This window comes from Buteo buteo, chromosome 15 (genome assembly GCF_964188355.1).
Source record: "Buteo buteo chromosome 15, bButBut1.hap1.1, whole genome shotgun sequence".
Taxonomy (NCBI): Eukaryota; Metazoa; Chordata; class Aves; order Accipitriformes; family Accipitridae; genus Buteo; species Buteo buteo.
The window spans coordinates 26,991,069-27,015,381 of NC_134185.1; the positions used below are offsets into that span (position 1 = coordinate 26,991,069).

A 24,313-nucleotide genomic window follows, 5' to 3' on the forward strand; every position below is an offset into this window, starting at 1 on the left:
TATTAAAAAAATACATGATCAGGAGAGAATATAAAACTCTGGGATAATCATATTACCATAAGGAAGCTCCAGTCTACCCCACAGTCTCTTCATATGACACAGATCTCAAGATTTCTGTGACAGCAGTGCAAGATTTAGCATTATAGTACAAGATATTTTGAGGGAGGTTAAGCAAATTGAAGCCAAATTATGGCTGGAGTCAGAAAACTTTTTCGAGTGGATTGCATGGGAGTACTAGGAGAAACTCGAAGCAAGACAGCAGGGAAAACAATTTGCTTGGAAATCCCTTCATAATCCATGTTATTTCTGACTTCCCGGTTTACCAATGGTGTGGATTCTGCTGAGAATTAGTTACGGATTTGTGATCTTCATCCAGCACTTAATTCAGTCTCCCCAAGGGTTAAAACCTTGAGGGACACTCAGAAACAGCTGGTGCAGAACATAATTATCTCTTAGTAGACCTCCTTGAGAGGAGCGAGCGGCAGTAACCCCACCAGGAGCACACAAGCTTTCCTCTCCTTACGCTCCGCAGCCACATTTTTCACCTTGGTCTGTTGAACCCAAACCTCTGCTTTGCTCTTTCAGGACAAGGGAGGCCTCCCCAGCCTTTCACAATGTACGGTGTGATCAACTCATCAGCTTACTTTAGCATCTCTGCCCTGAAACACCGGAGTATTAACAGCAGAGCCGTCACTATGACCCCCCTCAAGCGATGGGCACACAAGGCACCCCTAATTTCTATAGAAGCATCTGCTGTGCAGCATAAACCCCTGCCTTTTGGCATATGCAAAGGGGGTAGATATTTTATTTTATGGAATGTGGTTAAAGGTGCCAAATGTACTCTTTTTCGATGCGTATTTAACGACAAGAGATCTCCCTTTCAAAAAGCACGTACGTATTTAACCATAGCAGTGGCAGCAAGGCTCAGTAACCGCTGTACCTTACAGGCTGTATTAATCCTTCATCATTAAAAAGATTACATGCAAGCTCGGAAAGAGGTCTGTTACAATAATTGCTTCTGGACAAAAATGTAACATTTTAGTATCTTAATTAAAGATTCGATGTACAGCGATAATGCTTTACTTTCAAATATTTCTACCAACTCTCACATATTTTTTCAATTCTATTGTATTTCTTTTATAAAGTAACAGCCCAATTTCTTTCAAAATAGAATTGCCTACTTCATGGAAATGTAAAAAATAACAGTTATCAAAAAATAAACACATCCAATATGAAGCAGTAAGGAAATATTGTTCTGCATATGGATATGCAAGGAAAATGTAATTCACTCCTGATAAGGATAGTGCTCTGAACACCAAAATGGGAACCAGCGTTGTCCAAAATGCACCTCTTCCAATGTAGTAAACAATTTTCCTAGTAGGCAACCATTATACAACTTTGGAACAAGTCTTGAGGTGAAGGTGCACTTCTTGTTTACAAGAGAATTTCAACAGGTTATTACTAATGCATGCTAGTGATTTTCCTTCCTCTTCCAAAGTTACAAAAAAGCCAACTATGGACATTATCCAATTTTACCTCCAGGGTAATTTAACATGGCTGAACAACTGACTGCTAATCACTAGCTATTACGTAGAACAGTATAGGCAAGAATGACAAGAATACAACAACCCCTCTGAATGACTGAATACAATAAATAGCAACTTCCCGCAGCAAAATTATGCTCTTTTGGAAAGGGTAAAAGGGTGAAGACTAATAAAGGAACCACTTTATTTCTCAATTTGCAGCTTTAGCAGTTAAAAAATAATAATAGAAAAAGTGAGTGTTGTTAATTATTGCATACCATCCACAATCTTCACCGTATTTTTCTTTTGCAGAAACATCTAATATTGGACAAGAAATAAATATCGTACAGTGTAAGGTATTTTTTTGGATAATAAAAGTAAATAAACAATAGAAACTTCTACTTAATATCTCTATTGCTGACATGAATTTCAACTTTTTGCCAAGCCCTAATCTCTCCCAACTATCGCTCAGTAAAGTCATTTTTTTGGCAACCAGAAAGTATGACAGCCATCACGGAGATGCACAGAGTAAAGGCAGAAATGACAAGAGCACAAAAATGAGAGACATTATGTATAATAAAGGAAAAGATCTACAGCATAATTTGCCACCCCAGTGGTTATCATTAGAGGCTCGAGGACTTCTCCTGGCCTCCTCCTCATGGATGCTCAGCCAGCAGTAACGAAGGCTTACTTACAACAAGTGTTCCACCGGGATCAGGCCTGGCAGAAGCCATCGCAGCCCCATGCCTGCACCCACCCTTCAGCCCAAATTTAGTTCTCATGGTTTAAATATTTACCTACAAGTCTAAACATCTACAAACCACTCCCAAGAACCCCATGACTTGCTCCACGGTTCGATCGTATCCAGACTGCACACTTTTTAAGGAAGAGGGACTGTGGAGTTATTTACCTGACATATCAGCTGTCCTTTCATCAGGTGATGCAACGAGTAAGCCACTGTCATCAATCCCTTCTTTTAAATTGAGGATTCAGAGGAAAGTACTATGGCTACCTTTAAAAAACAACCAAACCCCTAAAAACGGCATTTAACTCAGCTAGATACTACATGTCGTGGTTTAACCCCAGCCAGCAAGTAAGAATCCCGGTGTGGGATATACTGGGCATGACATCACATGGCATGGAATATCTCTTTGGCCAGTTGGGGTCAGCTGCCCTGGCTGTGTCCCCTCCCAATTTCTTGTGCCCCTCCAGCCTTCTCGTTGGCTGGGCAGGAGAAGCTGAAAAATCTGACTGACTGTAGTCTAAACACTACTGAGCAACAACTGAAAACATCAGTGCCATCAACATTCTTCTCATACCTAACTCAAAACCATAGCACTGTACCAGCTACTAGGAAAACAACCAACTCTATCCTGGCCAAAACCAGGACACTACGCTACAACAAAGAAAATTATTCTAAGTGAAGCCCAGCAATTCAGGGAAGAAAATGATAATTGAAACCAGTCAGAAACACATGATCAGCGTGTAATGCTATAAAGTTAGGTAGGTTACTGAATACTTCCCCAAGCATTTCTCTCCAACCTAATTTTTCCCAGAAGACAGATTTTGGATGTGAGATAAACCTTCTTTTCAAGCTCAAAGTATTACTAACATTTTTTAAAAGGTTTATGTATGATCGCTAACAAACTTGTATGATACTGATTCACACTGTGTGAAGGTCCTGTGTAAGGAGGACTCCTCTGTGGAATAAGTACACAGACTCCTTCACACTCTGCAGTCCTACTCATAATTAAAATTAGCACTAAAGCAAATTAGATACTTACTGTAGTCATATAATAGATTAGACAGAAGATAGAGTTACTACATTTTCTACTGAGATCTCTGTTTATATTAGCAGGCTGGGAATTGTTAGTTAAAATAAGCTCAATGCTCAGTAAAGCAGCACCTTCCTTATTCGAGTTACCAAACAAACACAAAAGTCACTTACAAACTCAAAAGTCACTCCAAACCATCACCATTACTCCAAGCCAGCAATTCATTGAACAAGAAACCCACCTCGCTGCTGCGCACGCTCAGCTGTCCTCTTACTGTTTATTCATTCCACAGGCAACACACATACCAAGCCAAGGAGCAAAACATTATTTTTTCACTCCATTAGATGTTCTTGATTGTTTTTTAAATACATATAAATATTTTTGGTCATCATAAGAGAGAACAAACTAACTTGGGAACTTCCCCTACCACACAACCACTGCACAGGCTGCTAGGAGATACGCTTTTGCACAACACCGTACCGATGCACGTTGTGATTCCCAGTGCCAAAAGTCATCCTCTCCCTCAGGAACTACAATCTGCATCTTTCATTCCAGTAGGACTATTACTGAAAAAGGTAAGAAAAGCAACCACATTTACATATACAGTACTTCCACCAGCAGTTTTCCTACAGTAACTGGTTTTCTAATAAAAATTTCCTTATTTCTCTCAAATGTGACCTTAATTCAGTGAGGCACTCTTGCTTAGAAAAGCAGTTTGGGTATGAGGTTTTTTGGTTCTGCTTACTTTGTGCCACTGATGCAAATGTAGAGGTTTTGGATGTGAATTAGGACACAGACACAAACTTTCGATGAAAAAGAAGTTGTGAATTTAATGAACCAAGTTTTCCAAATACCCACTTAATTTAAAGCAGTTACTTGCATTCTCTACACAACCTTGTGGTATGCAGATATCCAAAGTGTGTTTTGTGATTATTTTTTTTAATGGCTTTAGAGAAGAAGTCTTTTTCTTTTAAAAGAGATCGTTAAAAGAGGTCATACATCCAGAACTGCATTGCTCATGTTAGAAGACCCAATCCCAAAATCAATCAGATTTTGCAGACTCTTGTGTCCATTATCAAATCTTATTAGGGAAAACAGAAAAATGAGGATCTGCCTGCAAAAATGGAACCACAGGCCTAAAAACAGAGCTGTCATCTGGTGAGCACTGACTTTCATTATAGTGCAAGAATGTTATCTCCTCTGGAAAAAACAACAAAACATTTCCTCTGGCTGGAGTGACAAACCCCTTTGAAAACATTAGATTACCTCATCATAGATTTAATTGCTGTTGCTAACCAGGAAGAAAACAAAACACAGAAAACAAATATCTTAGAATTGCGTATGAGGCACATCTAATTGAAAAAGAGTATAACATGGTACAGTATCATAAATTAAAGAACAGCCAGAATTCTGCCTTAAAAAGTCCTCCATACAAGTGAAACGAGAAGTTAAATTTTAACACCAGAGGAAAAAATCCTATGCTGGGTTTTTTGGTGTGGTGGTTTTTTGGGTTGGTTTTTTTTCAATTGACAAAGACATTTTCTCCACTTTTTTAATTCTGTCAAATTAAGCATTTTTCATTTTTGTTTTATATTTACAGATAGAAACTGACAAGCCACTAAGTAAGATTTATTGCTTTCTTTCCTGTACCTGACTGCCTTTCCCAGTAGGGTAAGGAATGAATATTTCAGTGCAAAAGCAGGAAACAAGAGCAGAAAAATGAACAGGGACAGGCCACTTTGCTGCTCTTCAGAACACTGAATAGAAATCCTTTCAGTGTAACAAATGTTGATTTAGGTTTAAAGTGATCTGCTAACAAAAGAGAACTCTCTTAGAAGAACTTGTTTCAATACCTTCTTTTCTGAAAGACAATCCAGGATTTTTGCTATGTTTGCATTTGTTTTATTTTTAGAATGAAATATTAGAAATGCTACAAAACTTGTGGCACTCCACCTGACATACCAGAGTACTTGAAATAGCGTAAGCTGAATTCTTCCACTCTCTTCAATACCAAGCGATACCATGTTTAAGCATCATATTATTTGAAACCATTTCCTATAACATATTTTCAGTGTTTATGACACCTGGATAAGTTACCCAGCTGCTGGCATTAATTCAGCAGCAATTAGTGCTTTTACAATTACTGTCACCTTGACACTAGCAGGTGGTTTTTTGAGTTTAATTTCATTCAGTCCTCACTTACTCCTGGCTGAGCCAAGTCAGTTATGAATTATCTGTGCTACAAGGTGAGGAGACAGTTAATAACATTTCTGAAAACAAGTGTTGGAGGGAGTCACGCCAATGTGGTAACCAGCACCAACAGAAGGAGCCCAGTTAGGTGCCCAAACCAAACCCCCCAACAGGGACATCCCAGGCACGGCCAGCCCGGACAGTGAAGAGCTGACCATACTCTGGAAATTTAAATTGGCACCAATTCTGTAAAAGCACCATGAAGGAAACAATGCCTCCTTTAGCTCCTTTACAGAGCGTGGTTTGTCACACCTTCACATTGAGAATATTGACAGGACGGAGCAGCATTTTATTTTATTGAGAATTTAAATAAGTCACCCCCCTCCCTGGAGATGAGCAAAATGCAACTGGTCGGGTTTCTATCCCATCGGGATGCCAACAGAGGGACCACCAATTAAGCTGTTACACGGCACAGTGCTGGGGCATCTTGGGGTTAGATGTCAGAAATCCCAGGAAAAGGACTAAATTAAAAAAAAATACCAAACTTAGTTTGGTAAATAATCTCAGATGCTCCCTTCTCATTAACATTCTCAAAGCAGCACTAGTTTTCATACAAATCTCTCCCTCACACCTATAAACAATGTCATGGCTGTATAAAGCAGGAGGAATGTTTCATTTAAAAATAATGACAATCTGCAGCCACTCCCACAATCCTGCTCAGCATCTACTGTCATACAGTGCCAGGCTGGAACCTCTTAAAAGACAAATGGTTTTCAGTGGAGAGAGCCTGGAAAATATAGACCCTGTAGTAAAAGGGGGCTTTCTGTCTCAATCTAAGCCTGAAACAGCCACAGGACAGTATTTATAACGAGATCTTCAATATAGGAATCCAAAGCTTATATTTGACACATCTGTGAGAGCAGCAGGCTCTGGAGTGCTCAAATCTTGTGAAAACTCTTGGCACCCAAGATGACGTGGAGATTCAGGAAGGTGCACATAAGTTTCCAGCTTTTGAAAATCACGACTGTAGAACCTTCTTACTGGAGAGATTCAGGTTGCTTGTGGTATCTGCGAGCAACAACTTTATCTCACCTGCAAACTGCTAAAGCAGTACGTGTTGTTCTCACAACTTGAGGAAATAACAAACATGGGTAAACTTTTAGATTTGTACTGCCCTTTCCAGAATACTCCAGTATGCTGGTCACCAGCTTGTAGAAGCAAATCCACTTTAAAAAGATGCTTATTACAAAAATTAGATTACATTTTGGGAAAAGAAAAAATTAAAAAATCCCTTCTTTTATTCAATTAGCCCTTTCTGTTATGGTTTCACTGATGGCAAGAAAATTAATTTTCTTTTCTAGCTGATTATTGTACCAAAGAAGTCACATAGTACCATGAAGAGTCCCCCCTGCAGAAAAGGCTGTAGAGAACTTAATCAAATGGAAGTAACTGGATTAGTGAGAGATTTCCAGATTTAATCCAAACGTACACAGCAACAAGCACAAAACCCCTCAAGTTATCAGCAGTAGGCTAACACATGTAATTACTTCAGTAGTTTTTTTAACTAAAGAATTTCTAAAATAGATATATTGTATTTGAAAATCTTATTTTAGGAAGGCCAGTAATAAATGGTACAAACTGGCAGAAAGAAGTCAAGGCATAAAACAAAGGAATATTAATGTACAGTGTCTTATACACATCTGACTTGCACTTCAAAATTGGAATGAAGGAAGGAATTGCTAACTGCAGAATTAAAAAAATCATAAAGGAAGAGTTTGTTCCAGTTATATTTAGTTACTTCCTTTTGTGCTATTCATGTGTATTTGAGATTGCTTACACAGACAAACTCCAAGAACTATTTAACAGGAAGAACTTTGAGACCACAAGAGAAAAAGCAACTGCTAATTTATCCACTAATGTCAGAAAGCATTACTTTTTTTTAAAGTTTATATATGCTTGTACAATTAAAAGCTTAGCTACAACCCATTAGTACCTGGAAAGCTAATGAACTGACCATTTAATAACATCTCTGTTGTGATAATTCAAGAAAAGGTGGTAATGAATGTAGTAAACTTTAACGATTGCCTGTAATAAAAGGAATTTGTTAGGTATAAAAGCGTTTGAGAATTCCTCACCCCAAACTCAGGGCAGCCTGAGTTAATTTTTCAAGAGCTGCGATACACAGCATGCACAATGAGTAATGAGTTGGATTTGCTGCATATGTGCAGATCAACTGCACGCTGGCAGCTGGTTCCCGAGGCCCAAACCACAGGTAACAAGACTCATGCCTACAAAAGCTGGGCTCGAATCTTAAAATTCTGAAATCCCACACCACCCCAAATAAATAAATTATGAAACAGCTCAGTTTCAGTAAATCAGCGTCAAAGATTTGGGATGCCAGTCTTGCGTCCTGTCAACAACAGAAAGCCTGGAATCCCGGGTCTCCGGTCAAATAAAGCACGTGCTTCTAGCAAGGGCAGATGGCAAGCTAGCAGGCATTAAAACTGTCAGCAGCCCATGACAGAGGACTGACCCCACATCTAAGACCCAGGGGAAGCTTTAAATCTGTGTTTTCACCTGATATGCACATAACTGGAACAGGATATGAACCCACTATATATGTATTAACACCAGGGTATGTCCTGCTTTGAACATCAGGCAGCACTGTAAGGAGCACCATACAACTGCACAAGCCACTATCGCTAAAAAAACTCCTTCCCAAGACCCCTCCATCCCCAACAAAACAACCCCCCCTCAAACCTGCAGAAGTCCAATATTCAAATGCTTGGATGCCGGCGAGAGACACTGTCAGCCCTAGAAGCAACTGGTAGACTAACACTGGGCAAGGATGTCAAAAGCACAAAATACGTCACGTATTTAGCATTGGGTTTCTACAGTTAAGGAAGATGATACATGTATTTGAAAATATGTTGGATGTAAGTAAATACGAATGGATTAAAAATATGGAATATACAATGGAAACTCATTATATTGTGAAGCGATACAGAAAACATCTGGATGTCATCTTAGAGGTTTGTGGTTTTCCTGATTAAGGAAACAGCTGCCTTAGTAAAATTACTCATATCCACCAGTAATGAAGAGTATCTTTTAGCACAATTCCTCTGTTAAGCCACAAGCATCTGCTTCCTAATTTTCTTTTTATTTAATCTTGTGTACCCAGCCCGAGTGCTGTAACAACAAATTTAAATAGCTGCCTCATTTTACATCTTGCAAGCTATCGTACCTAAACAAAGAATAGCACTTTGCATATGAAACTCTCCTTTCAAGCAGGTGACCGTTGAGAGGTGATTTGCAACACCATCTGTGTGAAAGCAGGGGGTGGGGTGGAGGAGCCTAATAAACTTTGCATGGTGAATCAATAATTACATCCTTAATGTAGCATAAAGTGCTAACAGAAGATTCATTCCCAGCCTTGTAAATTCGACTGTATCTTTTAATTCCGGTACCATTAAGTGATTTAGAGTGATGCCTTCACTCTAAAGTACGCTCCTAGACCACAGCGGTACGCACAGAAAAGGCTGAAATCACTCTGCGTATATAAAGGATATTCTATTTGCTTTTTACTGTTAACTCAACAGCAAATGGAGAGCTGTTTGCTTCAGCCAGTGTTATGTGATACTTTTAAGTTTGTTCCAGCTGTTAATGGAAAGAGTTTTAAATGATGCTTATCAAATATACACGTAAAACAACGTGAACAAGATACTAAGTATGCCTACTTTAATTGTTCTTCTGCTCATTTTTTTTCCAACTTCATTTACTCACGTTAATATTTTGCTCCAACATCAGAATAAAAGCTTAATGAAATGGCTCTCAACAGTTGGAATCAAAAGGGTCCTTGGATAAAAGAGTCCAAGGCTCAAGATCTCCCATGTTCTGCCATCTTCCTTGAACCCACCACTAGCAAATGGGTACCTGCAGAGCAAACCTGGTCACCTCACCAAGCCAATGGAAAAAAAGAACTACTCTTTTTGCTCTGGTCCCCCTCAACAGGGCGATCTTCCTGAATCACTGCATATCACTCAATCTGACACCACCACAGGTATTTTAAGTCAGATATCGCTCAGAGGCCAGTCCTCAAACGGTTAAAATTTATACTGGCAATGTCCTCAGACAAGGTAGCACAGAGTAGCTCTTCTCCAACCAGCTCAGGGTTTGTTCCTCCCGGAGGAGTTACTCCTACTGCTGTAGAGCAATTGTCGTGGGTCTGCAGTGGTAGCACTGTGGCCCTAAGAAAAGAAACTTTTCCTTTTCTCTGCTGTTTTCGCACAAAGGGCTCCAGAGAGCCAAGGGGCTGTGTTTTTACGAAGCTGTGAGTTCACAGAATCACAGAAGAGTTGAGGTTGGCAGGGACCTCTGGAGCTCGTCTGGTCCAACCCCCTTGCTCAAGCAGGACCACCAGAGCCCGTTGCTCAGGACCATGTCCAGACAGCTTCTGAGTATCTCCAAGGATGGAGACTCCACAAGCTCTCCAGGCAACCTGTGCCAGTGCCTGGTTACCCTCACGGTAAAAAAGTTTCCTGGTGTTCAGAGGGAACCTCCCATGTTTCAGTTTCTGCTGGAAGTTATACATAGATGTTATACATATATTGTGGCATGGCATTACGGCATGTACAGGGCAGCGTCATAGTATAGTCCTAAGTGACTTTTGTCCAAGCTTTAGCTCCAGTAGATGCTGCAACAAGCTATTTATCAATAAGAGTCTCCTCTTGTAAGGTAGTAGTGGCTTGCTTTAGAAAGAAGCAGTAAACTAATAATAACAATAACAAGAAGAACAAATAATAACTAGCAAACTACATGCAATGCAGGTGACGAAAGTATTAGGGCAAGGAACAAAGCAGGATGAGAATCCAAACTGACAGGTTTGAATACTCAAAGTTTTAAAAACAAGTCATGAGGTTTGGCACAGAATTACAGAGTTCCAGGCTTTATACAGTCTTCATTAAACACAAAAAGCTTGAGGAGTCTCATTTGCATTAAAGTTTACTCTAATGCCCTTTACAAGAGATCCTCTGTTCCTCTTCACACATGGACAATTCCACTGACCATTAATTTGATGTGTTCATGCATACAAGAATACAAATTAAAACCTACTCTTCTGGAGTTTTTCTTCTACTCTTTAAACATGTATCAAATATAATGAGTATTCACTGAAAATTAATGTTGTATATTAAGGCTGTCCCATGTTTAAACAGTAAAGCTCTTCTTCTAATCATTATACTAGGATTTAAGCCAACACAGGAATATCCAGATTTTGTGATCTCAGATACTGGAAGCATCATAAATACCTTAAAAAGTAAAATGATCACAAGTACAAAGACAGCGCCAACTGTCACTCTGTTAGATTTACAGCATGGATCACTTAGGAACAAGACATTTGATCATAAAACTCTCTCATTGATCTTTCTCTACCACCAGCAGCTACAGACTACTTCTGTTTCACTTTTACATATATGGAAAAGGAACCAAGAGTTTTATCTGTTCCAACCCTAATGTTTCAGTGGTTTCTCAGATTACAAGTAAACATTGATAACCGTCACAACTGCTAACATTGTAGAAACTACTACTTTATTTTGGTAAATTCCATTAAAAACAATGGGATCCAGAAGGTGCCATTTGGGTAAATTCAGCCTGGATTTGCAACTGTGCAAACAGCTTAGCTTGACTCCATGACAGGTGAGTTTTGTAACACTAGCACTTGCATTGGTGATGCATTCCTAAGAAGTTATTTTTCAGGGGAGAGGAACATGTTAAAATTTAACGTAGTCTGCAGGTTCCTTCCTCCACAAGACCTCTGACACACCATCTAGCTGGCTTTTTATATGAGTAATGTAACAAGAAAAAACTTCTTTTGTATAGCAGCAAAAGATGATGATGGCTTAACTCAGTGCATTCTTTCTTATTGTTGAGATTTCTCTGAAAGACATAGTCACTGAATTGTCTGATGAATAATGGGCACATCCAAAACGAGCCTAAATAAAGTGCTTGTGTATTTTCCTTAAATTAAGTATAAGAAATGTGAACTCTCTTATAGTTCTTTTTATGTAAGCCAAACAGGAGGCTTCAAGAGAGAAGAACTGTGATTTAAGAAGCTGCTTTTATGTTGTAAGTTAAATCATCAGGCAGGCTAATTCAATTCCTTTCTGTTTACTGTAAGACTATTTCTCTTACTGGACAAGCCATAAAACTAAAGTGACTAAAATACAAGAAGGCAAGCAGACATTTCCAATTCTTAAGAGTCAGAAACAAGTGCTCTGACTGAAGAGCAGTGCTGCCAGCAAGTCATAAATTTATGAACAATTCAACCGCTTCTCCGAATTCCCTGCAGTTAAAGCTTTTTTTTTTTTACATTTAAACCTCAAAATCATTGCTATAATTAAGCAGCCATTAGATTAACAAGATTAACATTATTTTTAAATGCAGCATATATTTGGAGGAAATAATGGTTACAAGTATTCATAAAGATTTCAAGTATGCATATTAGCATATATAGGTAGCATTACATTGCTTTCCGTCCCCCCACTTCAAGCAAAGGGAAAGAAAAAAAAGACATGACAGTCATGTAAACTCCGTTTTTACCAAAACTCATGACACGGCTTTAGCATCTTATTTTACTCTTTGAACACTTTGCATAGCCACTCCTAGAGAAAATACTTCGCAAGTTTCACTAAATTATTTTTATATTTGATGGTATGTAAATTAAAACATTACAGTACCTTAACTGTAATTTCAAGTTGGAACTAGATATAAAAAAAGTCTTGAAAGTATGATTTAGAAAAGGGGCATCTTAGCACCAGCTACACTCATTACTTCTATCACCACCTGTCATAGTCCATCAAGAAAAAATTGCTTGAACACAGAGGAGTTCTTGCTATCTCAGTAAGCCTTTACTTTTAGCCTTGGGTCAGTTGATAACTGTATTAACTTAACACATAACCTTCAAGCAAATCAGAAAGGCTGATGGCATTTAACATCAGAGTAAGTCTGCCCAGATGTGCCGAGTACCAACCATCCTGAGTCTCCTGCACCAGTGTGGCAACATTTGCCCAGAGCATCTCAGCAGTTATTGATCTTGCCTGGAATCAAGAAGATTATTTGCTCTTCCCTCTAGAATATAAATGGAAATAAAAGCAACTCTGGAGAGAAAAGACTGAGCAAAGACTGAATGATGTTTGTAAGACATACCCTACAAGCAGCAAATGCTGATGAGAAGGTTCGAGTTATTCACTGGTTTTCCATGATAAAAGGAAAAAGATTGAAATTGTCTATATACTATGAATAGTGTTTTTAAGAACAAGTTGGGGAAAATAGCATCCTTTAAGAAACAGCATTGTGAGCTGCTGACTTTGTTCTGCAGCTGTTGGTTTGAAGAAAACAAAAAAGAGTTTTCAAAGAAAAAATGGAAGAGAATGAAGTTCACAGCATATCCTTTTCACAAGATGATGCTGAGGATCTACTGGACTGTAAAATTATCTAGTCATGCTTGCAAAAATTAAGGACAGCTTGCCCCCCAAGGGACAACACAACTTTAAAGCACTAACTGGACTGAACCAGCTTCCAAAAAAACCTAGTGTGGTTATTTTGCTTAGCCTGCAAAAGCAGATGACTGCCTAAAGGCTGAAGAAAAGAAACAAATCAGACACATCTAGCTCTTCAGATTAACCAGTTACAGAGCCTTTTCAGTAGTTCAATGCATCTGAATCATAAGAAACAACGGAACTGGCCCTTGATGCCAGAAGGAAGATTGCTTTCTGTTAATTGAAGGTTGACTCCACTCCAGTAACACTGCTGCTGGAATGATCTTCCTTGTTTGCTTTAGAGTTTTGTCAGTTTACATAAGGTTGGCTTTTCTGGATGTTAAAATAAGCTTTTGAGCCTTCATGTAGCCAAATGACGAGAGTCCCCGCATACTGTGCTGTCTTAATTAGCTACTATTTGAAGGAGTTATCAAGGTCAGGTGGGTTAATGTAAGCAAAGGTGTTGAGTGAAGAATATCAGAGCTGAACTCATCAAACAAAATCAAAGTTCTTCAGAATATCTTACCACCTTCTGCCCTCTCTTATATCTTATGCTTTACTAGAAAATTAAACAGTAAGATTGCTGAGCAGCCAACACTTGTGGGAATAGAAAAGTATAATACTTGTTGACAAAAGACTTGCAATGTAAACAGTGAGCTAAGAAACTGAATCTGCTGTTTAAATACACCCTAAACTATTTTTCCTTGAGGACAGCAAGTAAGATTTATATGAAGCACTGGTACTACGTACTACTCCTCTTTTTCGTCTTTCAAATCTTCATGGAAGTGATTTGGTTCATCCTCTTCTCAGTCTTTGGCTTAAGAAGTTTGCAGTTTGTCCATTTTTGTGCACTTAGGCCTATGCAAAATGAGCCCTTATATTCCTTGACTCGAGGAAAACAAAGATTTGTCTTTCAAATGCTTAATGACAGCTCTGTTTAGGGGCAATCACCTGCCAAATCCCAAATTCTCCTTGGCAACCATTGTGCTGGAATTGACACAGAATTTTTCATGTGAACATCTTTTCCAAATTCCTTCTCAATCATTTGCACGTAGGGTGCAAATACAGTCTGCGTATGGCAGAGGCAAGCTTTTGGCACGGGATAGACAGGAACTGCACCCACTTATCAACGACAACATTTATCAACATTATTCAACTGTTGCATTTTTACAAACAAATGGCATATGAATAGCATGTGGATTCCTGCGATTTCCAAAAGACCTGGGAAAATGCTCCCTCATCATCTTTCAAATCTTTCAGATTTCTGTTGTTGGAAAATCACAAACAATAGATCCTGCCCAAAAAATACACAGGCCAATTAGCACTCTCCATAAATTGATGCCAAGAGTTCATGCTAACTTAAAGCCAGTGAACCTTGTTTGTATCTGTTTCGGGTTTCATCTGCTGAGCAAGATGTATTGCTAAATCCAAAGGAGACTAAAAGAGTTTGTTTCTTCTGCAGCAGATGCCATTGTCTGTGCCCCATTGCTGGAGGCATGAAGGGCATGCAAGAACAGCAATGATGCCTGCTTCTGATTTCAGGCATTCAATTTTCTCAATGATTTTCAGTTAGTTTGAAGCAGCAGGACTTGTATGTGGCACAAAGTGATGTTTTGTAATGAATCTCTAATCCGATCCTTCAAACAGCAAATTGGATGAGGAACTTTCCCGATTTCATCATAAATTTCCATTCACTTGATTTGTATTTAAAATACTTAGAATTAATTAATACTTACATATTCTGTAATAGAAGCAATTTAAATTGTTGGAAAAAGATAAAAAAGTAGGATTCTTTGCTAAAATCAGATTTGGGAATCTGATGGAAGGCCTTAGTAGTCCCCAACAGAATGAAAAACACAGGAATCTCCTACTGGATGGTTTATGCTTTTATCTTCTCTAAGCTTAATAAGGAGAGGACATTTTCATCTACTTATCTCCCAACTTAATGAAAAATAACCTCTGGAGCAGACTCAGTCTGTGGAGACAAAAGCACAAAATGGAACCTTACATAAACTAGCTATACGTTGTGAAAGATTCAGATGAAGAAGTGAAGAGTTACTCCCTGCCCAGAGTAAAATGCAGGTACATACTATTTTCACCTGTACTTTTTGGTGAAAAAAAATTCAGTACAATAATTCAATAACATTTATTACTTATCACCTAATTGAACTTTTCTAAAACATCCACAGAGAGAATATACTTTCCCAAATATTTTATATAGCCTAGAATTAAAGGAGGATAAATTAATGCTGATTTATCCCCACTGTCAGCACCGACTGAGATATTTTTATGTTGCTTTCATTTGCAGAAATAAGTCAAATTCTCAGCTGTCAAATTACACATAAGGATTATTCTTTAGATACGGAAAGTATATTTGCAACAATCTCAACACTGCTTGCAACCGGCTCCACAGGACCCTATATTTAACCATACGTTGTACATTTTCTATTAAATTTGCAGAACAGGACAATCCCACCAACTCTTTGGGCAATACGTTTTAACTCTCCTTTTACTCTTCTTTGTTATTGCAATTGCATTTGGTGCTGCAAAATGACAGAACTGAATACTGAGATAAACAAAAAGAGACAAATGTCTTGGAAACTGAACTTCTTTGCAGATGCATGGTGACTCTGGACAGACTGTTAATAGAGTATCATTTCTTCTGTATAGTATTTTAACCACATGCAAAGAATTCTTCTTCTGGGTCTATCTAGAGCTGCTGCTCAAAAGGAAAGCACCCACACCAGTATTTCTGGTAGACGTGCCCTCTCCAACTGTTCTGCAGAACCACAATCAAGTGAAACTGCAGGAGCTGGTTGAGAGCCAAATCCTCAGAACAAACCAACCAGCTCCCTCTCAGCTGCTTGAATTCTACTTAATAATATAGCTCACGAGCTCATGTCAAACACACCAGCTGTTACAAGCACAATCAAATATTACTTAGCTCTCATTATCATCCATTCTCCTTTCTAACAGTTTACCAGCTTTAGCATCAAACTGTAGTAGCCTGGAGGCGAGCAGGGACTTTTGTTAAAATTAATGTAACGAGCAATAAGTAAGTTTGCCATGGGACAAACTAAATTTTTTTGTTGTTTTGAAAAAACTCCCCAAACAAACAAACTCCTTTCAGTTACGCAAAAGGAAAACCACTAAAAGTGAAGAATGTGATTGTGTACAGGTCAGAGTTCTGAACTCGTGTTTCTCAGGCCAAAATCAGGGCTCTGACTCCTGGTTTCACAGTAGGGTTAGTTACGGCAGCGGCAGCAGGCTATCACCATAGCTCCTCTGTCCCCCACTACGGATATTCACGCTGGTGACAGACATCTGAAAGGGAAACATACCCACTGCTGAACTCCAGCAGACAGCAATTCACTGAATTAATGTATATTGCCACTATTTTCACTTCATATTAGTAAAGCAGCCTGAGAGTCTTTATTATGAGGCACAAAAATGGTTGGTGATGGCAGTCGATTGTGTGCCTGGTATACAGGAATATATATTCCTATACTCAGGAATATATATAGTAGGAGTAGGAGTACCCCATCAGGGTACATATACATGGTTATCAGTAACTCCAAAGCAGAGAAGGAAGAGAAGGAAAACCACAAAGCAAAATTTGAATTAAGTGCAAGACTGGAAATCAGCATCTCTATCACCGTTCTTTGACGTTTCCTCAGAATTATGTGCGGGGCCAGCTGGAGAGACAGAGTTGCACAGAGCAGCTGAGCAAGTAGCATTGGGAGAAAGGGGACAGAAGTATTGGGAAAGAGGAAGCTTTTGGAGTACAGGGAACCTATTGAACAGAGATGGGTTTCATAAACAGTGACAGTATAATTGCACTGCAGGAACTTAAGAGACAGAAACAGAAGACTGAAGGGCAGTCTGCTTGCAACAGCAGAACAATTTACATCAAAGAAAATCTTAAGAGTCGAGATTATTTTCAGAATGTGAATCCATAGGGATTCTGTAGTACATTTTGATGCAGCTAGCACAGAAAGAGAACAGCCTTAGATCTATTAAAGGTGGTGAAGAGACTGAAATACTAATGGAGATTACAGACTGTGATTGTGGGAAGCAGAGGAGATTTTAAATCCTTCTCTGTTCCTGAGTAGGCTGTTAAGTGCTACATCAGAGCAGATATAAACCACACTTTTATATACTGCAACGACAGCTTCTTGCAGAAACTCAGAGTCTGTATGAGAAAAAGTAGCTCTTGATTTAGTTTAACATATTACTGTCTAACAGGCCACATGCTCCAGTTCAACATGCTGTTACAAACAAAAGGTTCACTTTGGTTATGTTTCTGTTTGGAATGGGAATCAAGACGACCACCTGAAATGACCTTAGAAAGGAACAGCCAAATGGGTAAAATGCTTGGAGATGACTTGGAGGATAAAAGATGAGGTTTGCAGTCACAAGACGCACAAATCAAAAGGCTCAGATGACTTCTATCTTCTTTTGGTGTGACTAAAGAAGGTAATTAAAAGCAAGAGTATATTAAGTCCAATTAAGGAATACAGAAATTGATAATGTCTGACAAGCTAAATGAAAAACTACTAAGTCAGCCTAAAAGTAATTTTTAAATAACAAGTTTTTTAAAGTTAAAAAACAACACAAAAAAAAAAGAGAAATGAGGCCTGCTAGAAAGCCAGGAGGAACAATTAAGAGATGTCTGTGTAAAAGAGCACAGTGCATGAAACAAAGTCATTACAGAAAAGCTAAATTTGCCCCAATGTCGAGTCTTGAAGAACATAGGCAGATTGCCATGCAAGGAGATTTTTAAAAGGACAGCCTAATGCACTGTCCCAATATTGAGGGTGGACTAGATGACCTCTTGAGGTCCCTTCCAACCTGAACAACTCCAGGATTCTATGAAATGTCAAGTTAAAAAAAAATCATAAACTAATAAAAATGAAACAAATCAAGATAATTTCAGAGCTCTAAAAGAACTAAAACATGACACCACTGAAGTATTGCTGTATCATGTAAAGTGGCAGCAGATGGATGGTAGGTGGCAAGCAGGACTCAAATCTGAAAACAGGGCTGCAGAAAACTACAGGCAATTGCAGTCTTCTAGTTCCTACTGAACAGGGAATTCTGCTGCCACTCTGTGAAGATGCTTCAGGAGGAGTTAAAAGGCATTCACACAGAACTGATCAAGCTGATACAGTATGCCTGGAGTTTCAAACAGCATTAGAAATCAAGTTTCCAAGACATAAAAGGAAAAGTCCTCTTGTTAATTAGTGTCAAGTTAAGTGAAAAGCGAGAGATAAAACATGCGGTCAATCCTCTCACTGGTGAGATAAGATCCCCAAGGCATCTTATACTAGAACTTACATTCCTGATTTGCAGAAATAGGCCAATACCTTTGTATAGGTGACAAACTTCATCCTCCTACTATTCAAGATTGCTAAATGATGACTTATATTTTTTTGTATTTATGGAATTTAAATATTCTTTATGAAGGGAGACTTCTACAAGAGAGGGAGAGCCAGATAAAAATAGCTACAGCTAAATTCTGGAGAATGTCTCAGCATTATATGAAGTCAGCAATGTTTTGTGGTCAGCCTGGCAAAGGCAGCTCTAGATCAATACCATCTGCATCGTTATTTCATGTCTGCTCCTCATTAGTAAATCAGCACTCATCACTGATGGATGGTTGTTTTAAGTCGGCAATGATTAGGTCTGAAGTCAGACAGGAGGCCAAGATCATCAAGTGAGGTTGAATAGTGGCACTGTAACTCCTATTCTAAATGAAGATATAAACTAATTAGGTGATATGTCATCACTATTTTTTTTCCTTCTTTTTTTCTTTTTTACTTCTAATTAACAGTTGGTAGACAGTAATAGATGAAACTCAGAAAGTCCAACATTTATCATGATGAAGAATAGTTTGTTGTGGTTTTTTTATTCCTTCATCCTGATCAGAATAAATTCCTTCAAACAGGAATATATACTGCCAAAGTAGGGAAAAAAAAACCCAAACCAAAAAAACCTGTTACATTTCTGCTTCATGCCATGGCTAGAAATGGCAATATGAACATCATTATCAACTTTATTTTGTCTTCCTCCAGTTAAGATAACTATCTTTAGTCCTAGAAAAGAGAAGGTTATATTATGCAGGAAGAACAGCTGCTGAATCCAAAATATTTTAACTCTGGGGGGGAAAAAAAAAAAAATAAAAAATTACTCATCCCATTCAAAAAATGGAAAGCTTTGAAGGAATCTGGGAGCTTACCAGCTGATCTGAAACTCACGTTCTCCTTATTCACTTCAGAGCATTTTGGATTTATTTTTTTGCTACTCATACAAACAGCAATTGCTAAATGCTCCTTCCATTTCTGCCTATGCAATGTACTCCCTGACTGTGAAACCAACCTTCAAGTAAAACAGTCCCCTTACTACAAAGCTTTAGCAGTACCTATAAGAACCACCTCTCAGTAAACCAGAAGAGCTGGTCAGATGAGTATTTAGGTTTGTATATTCTCTACAAGCAGTGCCATACACTTACCATGACTTTCAGCACCAGTATCACAGTTATTCCCAACAGTGAAGATTACAGTGCTCAGAAATAATGTTTGTCATCTCCATGAATTCCAAGAAGGGTCTTAGCTGCTGTTAGAGGATACAGTGTTGTCCTCCGCCAAAAGCTAACATATTATCTCCTTATATGACTACATTTGGAAGTGTGCTTTAAGCAAGAGAAAAAAAATATTATCTGGGTCTGCAGAACAGGGGATCCTATGGCATACAATACTCCTGACCCTTGGTATACTAGTCTGATGTAAAATTCTGGTAAGCACAGCAAAGCAGTTGTAAAACAAATCTCTCCCTTTCTAGATGTGATTTTCCAGTACAAAACCAAAAAAGGTTGCACACCAAGTTGCTTAGAAAACGAATCGCATGTCCACTCATGAATACAGGTTTAATTTAAACAAAACGGTCATGAAAGTTTGCAAAAAACTCTGTCCTGTTCCTATGGGTTAAATTTACCATATTACAGGCTCCTCCAGATGCTTTCATACAAACAACAACAACAACAAAATCAATACTATCAGTGCTTTAAAGGAGCCAGGTTTACTTTTAGTAATCCCTTACAGCCACTGACTCATGGAAAAATACCACGGAAGCATTCACATGCAATATTACTATGAGGGACTTCAAAAAACAAACAAAAACCCACCAAACCCCAAAACCAAAAAAAACCCAGAGCAGTCCTTACAAAAGTTACTCATCTTGAAGTTTTCTGGTATTTGTAGCTGTTTTACAAATGAAGTTTGATATTTGACTGGAATTCTTTCTAGCTTAGGTTTAAATAGCAATCATAAAATAAAAAAAAAGATGTGACAAAGCGTATGACACTCTTCTAACACTTTTTGGTATTTCATATGAATTCAGGTAAGGCAGAAATTGTAGGAAGTTTAACAGAATGCATCTCATAGCCCTATTTGCAAGTGAGCACCACACACAGTTACCAAGAGACAAAGCATTCAATTTGTTCATTTTTAGAATTATTCACATTGGTGCCTTTATCTAAATGAACTATTAAGTGAGCAGGATGTTTTAGGAAGTACTCAGTATGATAGGATATTCCTTAATCATGATTAGTTAGACTTACAAATGATTATGGAACATACAATGTGTTGCAGCTTTGGATCATTACCCATGGAAATGTAATTCTGCAGTACAAACAATAATTATTTCCGTCACCCTTTTTACTGAAACATAGCTTTCTTTAATTAGGATATTGACAAGTGAGCACAGCATATATAAGATTTTTAAATAGTTAATCTGACAAAGAATTAAATGAGCTTTTAACCGAGAAAGCTTAATCCTCCAAACAGCCTGCACACAGGTTGTTCCACCCCTTTTGGAACGCCCACTAATATAATGGATGAACATTCTATTATTATATGATTAAAGTTGTATTTTCTACGGTGGGAGCCAGCCTCTGGGGCCCTCAGTTCTTCCCACACCTGTCAGCAGCACCAGTGGAAGACAGACCCACGCAAGATGGGAAACCTCACACCGCTGCACCGCAGCTCCGTCCCCCGAAGGGCTGCATCCTGCTCCTCCCATGGGCAGCAGCTGGCCATGGCTTCAGCGTCTTGCATTCAGGAGATGAAGCGGGAGGTTTCCCCAAATCTGATAAAGGCAGAGCACGCCGAGTTGCACTCTCTAAGCCACTAGGACAACTGTTAGTTTAGGAACATCGCTGTCTTGGACAGCAAATGTTTATCAAAGAGTAGGAAAACCAGCCACAAGCATGGGCAGTGCCCTTCCCAGCCTGCAAGAGCTCAGGACCCTCCTTAATCATACATGTCATCTTTGAGTTTAGGAGCCTGTTTTACTTTCATTAATGACTCCATCCATTTTTAGCATGGACACTAGCATCCAGTATCACCAATATTCCGCTGCAAAGAGTTCCACTTAATTATCCATTGTGTGAAACACTTTCTTTTCCTCATTACCTTTGTACAAGAGTTTTATTTGAACACCAGTGTTGCGACCAATCTAGTCCAAGAGGTGGTGGTAGAACTGCCTCTCTAAAGAAGAAGGAATGGTTGAGAAGCAATGACTAGGTGTTATTTAGGAGAAACTATATGCACTGATTGAAAGTGAGACTGCACGCTAACAGACACAAGATATAAACCATCAACATATATATGAAACCAACGGCACTGATCACAAATGGTTCAGGCATTTCTTGGCAGACAACGGCCACCTGATGTAAAGGCTCACATGTGCTCCTCTACCAGCTCGCTGTCTGCCAAGAAGCATCCCCTGCTTCTGTCAGAACCAGTTAATTAAAATGTAGCAATAGGTTATACTGGAAAAGTTCACTCTTGTTTGCAAAAAGTAGATCTGCAGTGAAAGATTTAATTGCAGAAGGAAAAGCTTTCAATTCTAGACACCCTTAGATATGTTTATTTCTGGTTGCTGAGTTACTGTAGGAGGACAAGTGATTTCCTTCAAGAGTTGGAGATGAAACATTAAGTAAAACAATATTTAGTAAAGATCAAGAAGCCAGCTACCAAGCACCTCTCCATTTTTTTCATTACTGTTAAGCGTGAATTTGAAATGGGTCTAACAGTGATTTTTCTTTTTCCAGAAAATTATAAGACAGTTAAAATACAAAAAATTGTGTATTGTAAAACATTAATGTCTTTTCAGTACCACCTATGCTCAGGACATGACCATGGGAAATAAACAGGTAGGTCTGCTTAAGACAAGAATGTCGGAGGAACATTGTCTCCTTATAACTGCTTTGTCAGGTACATGACCCAATAGTACCTGCTAAGACAGCTTTAACATAATGATAAATTTTAACAAAACCCGACATTTAAGTTACTTTAAAGTGACAGTTTCAAAACAGAGCTTTACCCAGTATTTGGGAAATTTACATGTTAAAGAAAATTACACATCTTTAGGGTTTTGTGGAGTTTCCACCAGTAATTGCTTTGGATTTAAAGAAATCCTACGATAAATTCAACTTACAGTTAGAGAGTATTAACTTGTGTTAATCCTACAGTAAAGTACTATTATAATCCAGAGACAGGAACAAGAATTTAAACTAGTAAGATTAAAGACTTTTCAAGTGCCAAGCTGAAAATTTAAAATATCACAGTACCTGTGACTTAGTATAGCCTTCTCCAAATATATTACAGAAATAATTTCATTAGTCAAAGCTCTTAGATGAAATTGCTTCTTCATCCTCTCCAGAAACCATGACAGGCAATAGAAATTAATAGGATATTAATGCTTTAAAGACATTCACACGTATAGCTTTACCAGGTATCTTTTCGTTCTTAGCATGTCTTTTCCATGTGAGTTGAAGATTCAGGTTCAGGAAGGCCGACAGAAGTATAGTTTATAGGAGTTGAAGCATATGCTCGAAACCAATTTGTGAAGCAGGAAGCTGATGCACCAAATCTACCACTACCATGGCATAGGAACTACATAATTACACACTCCAGCACAAAGCCTGGTAAGAATGTACTGTTTCAACTCAGGAATAAAATAAAAATAATAATAAAAAAATAATCATTTAACACTTACATGAAGTAACAGTTTTAAGACTTATGCAAAGCAACAGTAATAGAAGCAAGAAAACCCATTGGACAGGTCTCTGTTGTACAAGCCATTTTCAAAGTTCTAAACAAGTTTATTCCAGATAAATGATATTATTAAACTAAAAGTTACCTACTTGTCTAGATTACGATATTGCAGATAAACTGTGTGGAAATATCTTACCTCTTCTCCTGAAAGATAATAAGCTGAAAGCAGTCCACCGACAAAACGAATGTTCACTTCAAATACCGAAATTTCAGCATTCTGTTGAAATAAACAAACATAGTTTTATTCCCTGATACTTTTCTCTACGGTTTTGTTTGGTTGCTTTTTTCTTTTTTTTACACACATGCAGGTATTAAGCTACAACAGCTGTATATAGCAAAAACCAGAAGATGTAGGAAAGCCAACATAAGTGAACTTAAGAGCATTTTAAAGTATTTCCTTCCCTTCCTCACGTCAACAAAATATCCTCTCCATTATCCTCATCCTGTTTAACTTCTCGTCTCTTCCGCGTGGACGTACGGCATTCTCTAAACCCACACGTCGAAGTACCTCCTTGCAGATGATTCAGCGCTCACACACAAAAAGCGCTCTGATCCCATCCCACACTGCCTCAACCTCACACCATCCCTTCTCAGGCGCCGTATGAGAAGTTCTTGATCAGAGGACCGTGTCAAGAGTTCTCCTACTTCAGTCTAAATGCAGGTTATTGTAAAATGGGGGGTAACATTAGAATGAGTTCATTACACGTTCATCATAAAAATGTAACCATGAAGCAGATGATCCTTCACGATTACAGTGACAGCCCTTCCCAAGCTGGCCTGGTCTTTACCAGTGATAGAGACTAGGTCTGCTGTACTTTTGCAGTATAGATCCAGCCATTATCTATCTCAAAACTCAAAGCACATTCTTCTCTGCCTTTTTAAATTCAAACCTAAATGAAGAACCCAAGTCTCATGATTACTACATTCTCTTGGTCTTTACCAAGTCAGTTCCAATTTTACCCCAACACACAACATTCAGTCCACTCAAGAGGCATTCAGTTGAAAAGCTGATCTACCGAAGTTTCTTAGTTTTTGCTTTTTTATGTTAATATTACTTTTTATATTTTTGTATTTCTGTAGAAAAATGGTACCCAGCAGCCAATCTTCTAAGCTTTTGGGCACATAAATAAGGTGTTTGACTTTCGTGTGTTCTTGGTTGTTCTTGCTTCTAT

General features: G+C 38.4%; 1 protein-coding gene across 2 annotated transcripts in view; it reads right to left on the reverse strand.

The window, feature by feature from the left end:
* Window positions 1-24,313, reverse strand: part of MAN1A1 (mannosidase alpha class 1A member 1) — a 149,893-nt gene that overhangs the window by 66,438 nt on the left and 59,142 nt on the right. For both annotated transcript variants that reach the window (XM_075046846.1, XM_075046847.1), the window contains exon 4: window positions 23,278-23,358. In XM_075046846.1, the coding sequence (XP_074902947.1) occupies window positions 23,278-23,358 (81 nt within the window). The remainder of the gene's footprint in view (window positions 1-23,277; window positions 23,359-24,313) is intronic.